Below are 10,387 nucleotides of genomic sequence, written 5' to 3'. Positions count from 1 at the left end.
GGGGCGCTCCGGCCATTACCGGCCTGTTTCAGCTCGGCCGGCTGGACGTTCGGGCAAGGGAAAGGGGCAGGGGTGTCCGGGGGCGCTGCCGCCCGCTGCGGTGCTGCCAGTCTGCGGCCATCTTTCCTCTGTCGCCCCTGGGGGAAAAACAACCAAACCAACAAGTGCGGGGCCCGTCCGGCGCTGCAGGCTGATCCCCGCCAGCCAGCACTGAGGAGCCTTTCCCTCTCCAGGGGCTCCTACGTCGCGTCTCCAGCCACCAGTTTTCATTTAAAAACCCAGTAGAAACATTCCTTGGGGTTTTTGTCCGTGCCCAAGTGTTTGAAATTGATGGATACGAAGAGGCAGATGGCACAATGGCACGTGCTGTGTTTCCTTTGGAAGCCAAGCTAAACGCTGCTGAGTAGGAATGAGCAGAAAATAGGAGGCGTTACAACTTGCCAGCTTTTTCTGCACCTGAGCAAGTTACTTGGGTAAGCTAATGACTATGGAAACCAGTCTTTTTGATATTAGGGTTGCAAAACCTCATGTTACCATTTGACAGTGAGCTGTAACCCACGGGTTAGGAAGTCCATGACTCTGGTAAGATCTGGGATTAAGACCCAGAGGAAAAGACTTCCCATTTAACTTTTTGTCTTGCAGAGTATCATGACAAGCATATCATGACAAGCAGAGGCAGTGGTGGAATTAAATCTTTGCAGAAAGTGTAAACTGAATCTGTTTCCAATCTCATTGGGGCCTGAGCTTTTTGGGCCCACTCAAATGTGGCTAGCAAAACAATACTAAATAACGTATGGTTATTTAAGTGTGGGGAAAAAAGTAAGATTTTAGAATTATACTAACAGACTACACAATGCAAATAACCAGACACGGGGCCTGATCATTTTGTGTTACTTAGAGTAAAATGGCATCATTTGTTTACTTTTCTATTAGAAATAATAATCATTTTTATTACAGATGATCTTCAATGCTGATGAGGCCCACAGCATAGTTAAGGAGGTAGGTCTTAGCTAACAGCTGTATTTCAAAGAAATTCTTTACCTTACCTTGCACTATAGTGAAAGCAGTTACTTTCATTGGCCATTCCACATAAATTCAAACTTATACGAAACTATTACTTAAATGAAGATGGAGTTTCATTTGGAGCTGCTTTAAGCTTCATGTAGTTGCTGTCTTCAGCTACCTAAAGAGGAGAAGGTAGATGAGAGAAGAGAGAGACAGAATTTGCATTACAGTGGAAAGATGAGGGGCAGCAGTCACAAGTTGCAAGGGGAATTCACTCCGTATGTTTTTTTCCCCCCCTTTGTGCAGCTAGAGAGTAGTTAATCACTGGAGAGGTCGCAAGGCGAGCTTGTGGAGTCTCCATCCTCAGAAATTTTTAAAGCTTGACTGGACAAGTCAAGTTGGTGGACTTGGCTGTGTTAGGTTTGCAGTTGGACTCAATGATCTTAAAGGCCTTCCAACCTAAATGATTCTATGATTCTATGACAAGGTCTTGCACAACATGATCAAACTTGGAAGTTAGCCTTGGCTTGAGCAGGAGGTTGTGCTACATGAGCTCGCTATTCTAGCAATGCTTTTGAAAAAAAATTTTGACACAAAAAAGAGCAGGCTGAAAGTGAGTAGCCTGATGGTCTGAATTAAATACCCAGTAACTGGAAAGTGATTAATGAAGAGCCTGTGGCATACAGATGCTGTCAGGTTTTGCAGGGAAATACCATTTTTAGAAAGGAATTCCTGGAGGGGCTTTGCAGGTCCTTTCCCATGTGCCCCTGGGAAAGGGATGCACTTTTAGAAGTGCTCCTGTACATAACAGCAAGCTCTTGGATTTCAGATAAACAACAATTCAACCTTTTATATAAAGGCCGACTACGGTATGACACAGTCTCCTTACTTTCACACCAGACGCTGGGAGTGAAGCCAAGTGTTTCTGCCTCTGATTGAAAGCTTAACCAGAGCCAAGGAGTTCTAGCACTGGGTACATTTCTGGAAGGACCAAAATCCCTGTGGAATCTTGTTGTCCCTCTGCTATCTTCTATTCTGTTTTGTGAATGTTTGTTTCCATTGATTCCTTTGCCCAGTTTTATATGCTGTGATCAGAACTAATTGGGGCTTTTTAAGATATGGGGCATAAAACTCTTAAACAGCCTGTTTAGTGGGTGGTTAGTGCACAGGATTCGTCTTACTGAATCAGAGAAGAACATACTTTTATTTTACTTACCTTTTTCAGGTGTGCATTTCTTAATTTCTCCATTTCAAGAAATATCAGTCAGCACGTAATTCTGAATTTCTTAGGAGTAGATAATGCAATTTAAGAGTTACAATTAGAGAGAAGGCTTTCTGTTGTTCAGTCCTTTTAAGTTTAAGCAAGGGTTGGCCAGTCTGTTGTTGTAGGAGAATATGCAATTCTCAGGCAGTTCAGATATTTCTCATGCTGCAAGATACGACCCTTCAGTATCTCCCACTCTCCTGCCTTCCTCATCTTTTAAGATGGGGTATGTGTTTCACTGTTGCAGCTCTAGCTCTCTGAAAATTTTAGTATATTGCTCACAGGCTCTGAAAGGCTGGCCAGCCCAAGCTGACATTACTGATTCGAGTAGTACCATTTCCACTATAGTAGCTTCTGAAAGCCAAGCTGGAGTAGGCAGTCATTAAGAACAGTGGGATATGTTAGTATCTTCACTGGTAAATGCATCCATTCACTTAACTTGGTAGTTAAAGCTAAGGCTTTAAGGAAAGACCTAATGGCTAAAGTCTTGCCTACAAGAAATGTTCAGTCAGAGCCTCATTTTTCTCCATGTGATAATGTGGTAAATATGTACGAAACATAAGTTTCCAAGAAGGCTTATTTTGCTTCCCATTCAACAATTGATACCTGATGGCTCAAGTGATTTAATGTAGTCCTGTTGCCAGCCAAAATTCCTCAGATTATGCGAGATTAAACCTTCACATTTTGAAGTATGGTTACTGTAACTATTTTTTTCCTCTATTTTAGTGCATAGAAAGTGTTTTAGGCAAGGCAGATTATAATCAAAACAAAGTCAACCAGTGGACTGCTGCTATAGTAGAACAGTCACTGACGCATCTGGTAAAACTCGGAAAAACATATAAGTACATTGGTAAGTACAAGTATTCATACTTCTACCACATACAATCACAATAAATAATTGCTGAAAGGTTCATTTGAATGCAGTGATATATTCAATAGGAAGTTTTAATCTGTAACAAAGCAGAGCAGATACCTGAACTCTTCCATTATATTTTTTTTTTATAATACCTGTGGTAAAACCATGGCAGCTTCATTTGGGCTAAGCATGCTAGCAACACTTAGCACAGAAGATGACATGTTACACAGTCTTTCCTGACTGTTAGGCAACCCCAAAACGATTATATCAACCTTTTGGTATCAGTTCAGGAAATAATTGCTGATCTTAAATAAAATTTTCAGTAGGATTAAGCTTCCTATAAATAAAAGACATTTAAAAGACTTTAGTCCTGTATGCTAAGTCGTGCCCCATTATATTTATATGCATATCTGTGGAAGGGAAATGGAAATAAGTAGAAATTTAATCCACTTCAGTCCTTTGGTGGAATATTGATGTAATAGCAAGTGTTTGCTCTCTGTTCTGTTTTGAAAGTCTTGGATTCAGATTGTCACTGGTTTTGTGACCATTGCAGGTCAGTCTATAAGTGCTGCATGTTACTAGAGTGTGGTTTCAGAGAGAGTCAACCAGTACTTGTGGGAAACAACTGTCATCAAGTGGGACTTCTGCTGTACCTGTGAGGATAGCACCTGCAATCCTGTTCTGAGGTGCACATGACACAAGCCATATCTAAGTAGTTTAAAAGATAAAAACCATAATCCTATTAGCAAGCATTTTGGTAAAGCTGTTGTCTTTATGTGGGTAAAAATAATCATGAAATGAATAACAATTTCTTGAGGAAAATACTGGGGGCGAGAGGGGTGTGAAAAAAGGTTTTGACTTGGCTGAATGACACCTGCCAGCCATTTGAAAATATAATGCAGGCTTGAGTTCAGAAGTACTGAATGATTCACCTCTTTTGTTTTAATAATGAATTCCTTGATTTTATGACTGTATCTTGCAGTAACCTGTGCGGTGATGCAAAGGAGTGGAGCTGGTCTTCACACAGCAAGCTCATGCTTCTGGGATACCACAACTGATGGTGAGTTTCCCCACTCAAATTAAAATTTCTAGTGAAAGAAATGTTACTTATTGCTCAGTTGTAATAGTTAGGTTGAACATTTTCAAGAATGACTGTAGAAGCAGTAGCTTCCAGGATTAGGCTTGTTTACAATCCCAGCAGAAATATTTATTTAGCAGTTGGTACCTGCATTAAGAGTGACTGCTTTGTAAATTATGAGAAGCAAGAGTCGCAATGCCTTCACTGTGAAACAAGAATCAAAACATTTACTCCTCATCAGTAGCAATAGATCAGTTGGAGTGCCAGTAAAATGTTGCTTGTAGTAAATGCAAGTGGGTAGTCTTAAACATATCCACCTGTCTGCTGTAAGGGGACAGTACTACTTTGGAGAATGGAACTTGGTAGAAAATAGAAATAGTTTGACTAACAGTATGTGTTTCAATTTCTTAGCTATCAGCCAGGCTTTGGATGTGTTTTATTACTTCTGAATTAGTTCTAAATGCATTTTTTCCGAGGTTCAGAGTATCATGGGGAAACAGGATCAAAATAATCTTATGTCTGTCTCAGACTCAGAAGGGTCTTTTTAGAAGAGGGGACCAAGATTTAACTTTAAAATCGAGATGGCATTAGAAAGTCAGCCAAGGTTAAAAAAAAAATCATAAAGTGAACTTATGTAAACAAGTACAGTTTAATCTTCATGTTTCCTTGGCTTGTAAGGCATGATACAATAGAAGAGGAAAAATTACAGAAAGTAAATACACTAGAATATATTTGATCCAGTCTTTTTTCTGATTTCTTGTCTGATTATCTTGCCAATTTCAGTATGAGATTTTCAAGGATTTTTGCAAGTCCAGCTTTTAAAGAGAGATACTGAAATTGTGTTTTCTTGGAAACTGTCTTAAGCATACAAGGCTCATGTTAGGTAGTAAGCAATGTATAGGTTAATGACAATGTTTTGAGGAATGTAGTCTATTTATAGCCAAGATGACATAATAGTACTTACCTTAAATCACATCTGAATTATTCATAGTAATTTGACATAAGTCACACTGCGATAAAGTGAGTGTAATAAAGACACTGGAATTCTATTTTTAGTTTCTAATAATCTCTTCTAGGAACCTGCACAGTGAGATGGGAAAACCGAACAATGAACTGCATTGTCAATGTGTTTGCTGTTGCTATTATCCTGTAGCTGACTGGAAGATAAATATAAGCAACACCGAAGCCTTTAAAAAAAAATAATTAATCATCCAAACACATGGCTAAATGTTTCAAACCATTATTTCTTTTTGTATGAGGAGCATACAGAAGTCCTCTACAGAGAGCATACAGTCTAAGCCAGTTCTCATAGATTAATTATCTGAAAGCTAGCAAAAAATTTAAAAAATATATATGTATCTATCTAAAGAGAAAGTGTTATTAATTTAAATATTCAAAAGTATGTTAATGAGAAGATGCCACAAAGATCAATACAATTTATATCAAAGCTAATATCAAAGATACTTTTTTCAAGAAGAACAAAACATCAAATCAAAGGAAAGGTTGAAGGGCAAGCAAGACCTCTCAGGATTATGGTGCATTTGGGAACAAATTATGAACACAATTCAGAGTGGATATATTGTAAACAATACTGGTGCTTCATGTTTGATTAAACAAAGCTAACTGTCACATTGAATGTTGGTGCTTGTGAAATTGCATGAGCATCACATTTTGGTCAAGTGTGAACATTTACATTGAAATTAAATCCAGTTAAGCTTTTCCCCTGGAAGCAGAGGATGACTTCACTGGGACAAAGGTTAAATATACTTAGTCCTAGCAGAATTCTAATTTACCTTCAGAATGAAGAACATAATATTTATTATCAATTCAGGGAAACATGCTAGGGATCAGACATCAGCCCTCAATTCAGTTTATAAATCTGAAAACGTTCTGAAGGTACTTAAATTTTCTTCTATTCCACAACTGCAGAATTTGTGACAAGCACTTTATTGATTCCTCGTGCAGGAGCAAGAAGACTGGACCTACATTACTCCAAGTAGGATTAAAGTGTTCGGAAAGAAGGCACACACGTTTTTAGAGGCTCTTGTTAGCTTTGAAAGCATTTATCTTAAAGCAACATATCTGTTCTTTATAGGAGTGTTTCCTACGTTCTCTGTAAGTCTGGAATTGAATCTTAGTCCTATGAAATAATACAGTTAAGTTTTAAGCACTAAGAATTCCCCTCCTGTAAGATTTATGCAAGTTCTTAACTTTGCTCATCTGATGAGTCCTGAAATACTCCACAAGGAAGAAAAGCATTTGCACACACACAAGTATTTGCTGGATTGGGGCCTACATTTTTTTTGATTAATGCACAAATTATATGATGAAGAGATGTATGAATACCAAAAATGCCTAAATGATTGCTGCCACTAAGTGGTAGCTACATTAAGTTGTTTTCTCAGATGCTGCTTAAGGATAGAATTTTTTCTTTGTTACTGCATGTCTTTGGGAGAGACAGGTAACTACCTAACAGCTACCGTAAGGCTGTTTTGGATTTTAACAAATGAATATTAAAGGCACTATTATGCAGTTTTGTTTGTGGTTTTTTTTTTTTCCAGACAACTAACTATTAGGGCATGGAGCAAGTGTCCTGTACAAAGAACAAGTTAAAAACCATTTTATTGCTTAAACTGTGTATACATATAGCTAGTATGAGACTACAGAAGGAATGCGTGTACATGTAATTCACAATACTGTTCAAAATCTCTTGCTCTGATAGAGTTCCGCTTTTACCTAAGTGCAAGTAAAATTAATACTGTAATACTGCATTTGCCTAACAGGCAAGTGTAGCGTGAAGATATCTGTGTGTGTTGTACTGACCTTCAAATGTATAATAATAATTTAACATTATTTGGGTTACGACAGCGATTTCTGAACTAGGTGCCAGCATCTAAGAGCTGAGTTGTGGAACTGACAAAAATGCAGTAGTTTCCCTGATGTTTGGGATTGTGCAAAGTGAAAAAATAAGTGGGGTAGCAACTGGAAAAAGGATTGGTACTATTAATGGAGCATAAGAAGTGGTTGATTAAAAATAGTGGTGGCTGTTATCCCCCTTTAATGGGCATTCGGGTGCCATGGTCAGAAGAAATATTCCAAATAGCCATTTGTAATCTCATTTGGTATTTTTGCTTTACTTGAAAACAAGATGCACTGAGTAAGACTGTCAGCTTAATGAGGTTTGGTGAAGGTTCTGCTGCAGAAGAAACCCAGAAAACACTGCTTAATTATAAGACTGCTTCATTTTCCTTTCTACCAAAAAAAAATAAAGTTTTGCCTTAGTTGTATTTTTGCCTCATGTGTTCTTGATCCTATAAGATCCTATAAACAGGAACTGAGAACAATATTTCTCTTGCTTTCCTTCACTTGTATACAATAGTGGGAGCTTCAGAAATTTATTACAGTTGTGCGTGTCTTCTAGAGACAAGACCTCATCAAATGCTAGTTCCTGGACTTGGCCTAATTTCTTACACCTCTTGTCTGCTCAGACCTCTTCCTCTAACAGCTTGTCTGGGTGATGCAAATTAAACTTTCCTGTTTCTGCAGAAAGATTATTATGAAACACTTTGAAAAATACTTTCATTCCGCATTGTATCCCAGTGAATTTAACGTCTTTCCCATCTTTCCATTCCCCATTGATTGTGGGTACTTGTGTTCAATATAACTCTCAGAATGAATGCTGAACACCACCTCTTGCTTTTACAAGTAGTTTCTTTTCAAGGATAAAACGATGGATTGCAGAGTATGAGGATGCATAACATTTCAGTGCCATTTTCTATCAATTTAATGTTGTCTTAGTTACAATCGGGCTGAGTTATGTTAACAATGGGGGTCTTAATGGGACAGAAGAGTTTGCATTAAGGCATAGCCTATGTATATAGAGCTATATGTTCCTGCATAGGATTTCATGACCAGAAGAGACCTGCTATTCCTCCTGTGCAGAGAAGTATATAAGAGTTTTGTCATCTGAATGGGAAAATGTGAAAGGGAAAGTAAGGGAGCACATTCATTACTTTCCTTTTCATTGCCTGCCAGATGTCTGTCAGTAACTGTCACTCTTCTGATGATGGTCTTCCCATTATATTCAACTTGATGAAGGAAATCTGGGTATGTTCAGTTTAGATTGATGCAATCTAAAGCACTTCATAGAAGCCACTGAAATTCCAGCTTGTAGCTAGCCTATTTAGACATGAATGTCAGAGCACTGATATTTTAAATACACCATAACAGAGAGAACATTGACAACTGGTAGCCTATATGCATTAGTACAGTAGCTGCCATATAGAGAAAATGGGGTTTTGTTCTACTATGGGCAGCAGATCCTGTAATGAACAATTCTTTCTTGATTATTGGGATGCACCTTGCTGCCTCCTGTACGATATGACCAGGTCATTTTGTTCCCATTTAATTCAGAGGGAGCTTTTTTAGTGCAGGCACAGTGCCACACAAGCACAGAGCCAGAGCGAACCCCCATCAGAATATCTGAGCCGGGAAGTTCTGCCTGCATGTCTGCAGGACATTCCCAGCTCAAAGCCAGCACCAGTCTCTTGGGGAGTACCTGAGCTCAGATGCGGTATTCTGTAAATGCAGCAATAAACCCAGTTGCAAAGGGGCTCCAAAGCTACGCAGTCATGTTTACGTTGTGTTGTACGTGAGCTGCTCTAGCCCATTGGGTCTGTGCCAGGTAAGGGGTCTGTGGTCAATGGCTTGTAGGTGGAACGGTTTCTCTCTTCCCCCCACAATGGAAAGAAGGCTGCAGCCAAACACCACATGCCCACCGAGAGAGGTTCTTCTACTCTGATGAGTCTAAATTGCTATGGAGTAACTGGAGGTTTTAGCTCCTATGTTCAAAGCAAGCATCTGTTTTTAAACACAGGAGACATACTGTGACAGCAGGCTTATTTGTTATGTAAAAGTTTTCTAAAAAGGAACGGAGTAGTGCTAGAGTGAGAGCTACAAACACTCCTGTAACTCCCATCCCACCGTCTAGCCTAAAATGACTCGAAAAAGGAGGATCAGGGTTACAGAAACACACCTCGCTGGTCATTATGGTTTGTGTCAGGTGTTTACGGTTACTCTCGCATGCAAAGCAGCTACCTGGGCCACTTAGCACAAGTGCATGAAGGAAAAGAGACAGGCAAGCTTTGTAGTGACACTACCATTTTAAATAGATGGTTTTACCATATCTCTGAGTTATTTACAGAGCTTGTAATCTATGCTTTTGTAGCTTCACAGTGTAGAGGCCTCAGAGAGCTCAGAATCAAAGCCATTAAAATCCCCCATCCACAGGAGAAGGCGGTGAGATGGACTAGCTGGCTTGGCTACAAGAACCTCAAACTTCTTTCTAGTCAGCAGGTTCTCCATCTCATAGGCCTATATTGCATATAATTAGAATAATTTCTGAACAGCACCCCCTAAATCAGGAACATCATCATATCTGTAACCCCTCCGTCACCATATCTGTAAACACCTTAGGAAGAAATTAAACCTTCTCTGCTGTCTGTTTTTGTAGAGTTTACTGAAGTTTTTGAGGCAGCCCTTACTCAGTACTTGTTCATGACCACGTGGGTAAAATTAGAGGTTGGGAAGAGGGGAATGAATGAAATGAAGTACTTGTTTGACAAAAACAAGGGTGATCTTTCTGTATATACCCTGTCACACACACATATATTATACATGTATTTATAAGTATGTTCATACCTTCTATTTATCCACTTCCCTCACAATTTTGTCAGACATAGATAATTTTGTTCATTTAGTGTTTTACCTCTTGTTGCATATTTCCACTCCAGCAATGGCTAGGTATCAAAACAAAGGCTCTAACAGCATTTGTACAAACAAATATCCTGGCCAGAGATAATACAATTTAGCATTTAGATATTAGCCAGCAGAAGTGGGAGGGCTACGTAACAGCAAGGGTACAACTGCCTTTACTGGTACTCACAGCACGCTGCTTGAGGCAGGCACTACTTTATCCAGTCTCAGGCAATAACTTGTTTTCTGTGTGGGCTTCTACAATGGCTGTTGAAACTGGTCTGACTGAATCACACAAGAATCTATTGCAGGGTTTCGAGTGATGGCATTTGTTGGTTTGAAATGTCTTCAAAAATATGTACGGACCTCACAGACCAGTGCTGTAACAGCTACAACGGTGTTCATGCCTGAGTTGAACATTTTTAGGAAA

General features: G+C 39.2%; 1 protein-coding gene across 1 annotated transcript; it reads left to right on the top strand.

Moving 5' to 3' along the window:
• Positions 1-957: 957 nt before the first annotated feature.
• Positions 958-5,424, top strand: DYNLT3 (dynein, light chain, Tctex-type 3). Its single transcript, XM_010293748.1, has 4 exons — positions 958-999; positions 2,996-3,119; positions 4,108-4,185; positions 5,280-5,424. Exons 1-4 carry the CDS (start codon positions 958-960, stop codon positions 5,354-5,356), a joined length of 321 nt encoding a protein of 106 aa, XP_010292050.1. The 3' UTR covers positions 5,357-5,424.
• Positions 5,425-10,387: the final 4,963 nt, after the last annotated feature.

The sequence above is a fragment of the Phaethon lepturus genome, unplaced genomic scaffold (assembly GCF_000687285.1).
Source record: "Phaethon lepturus isolate BGI_N335 unplaced genomic scaffold, ASM68728v1 scaffold49678, whole genome shotgun sequence".
Taxonomy (NCBI): domain Eukaryota; kingdom Metazoa; phylum Chordata; class Aves; order Phaethontiformes; family Phaethontidae; genus Phaethon; species Phaethon lepturus.
The sequence above is the reverse complement of the archived record's forward strand: the minus strand, read 5'-3'. Positions and strand labels throughout refer to the sequence as shown.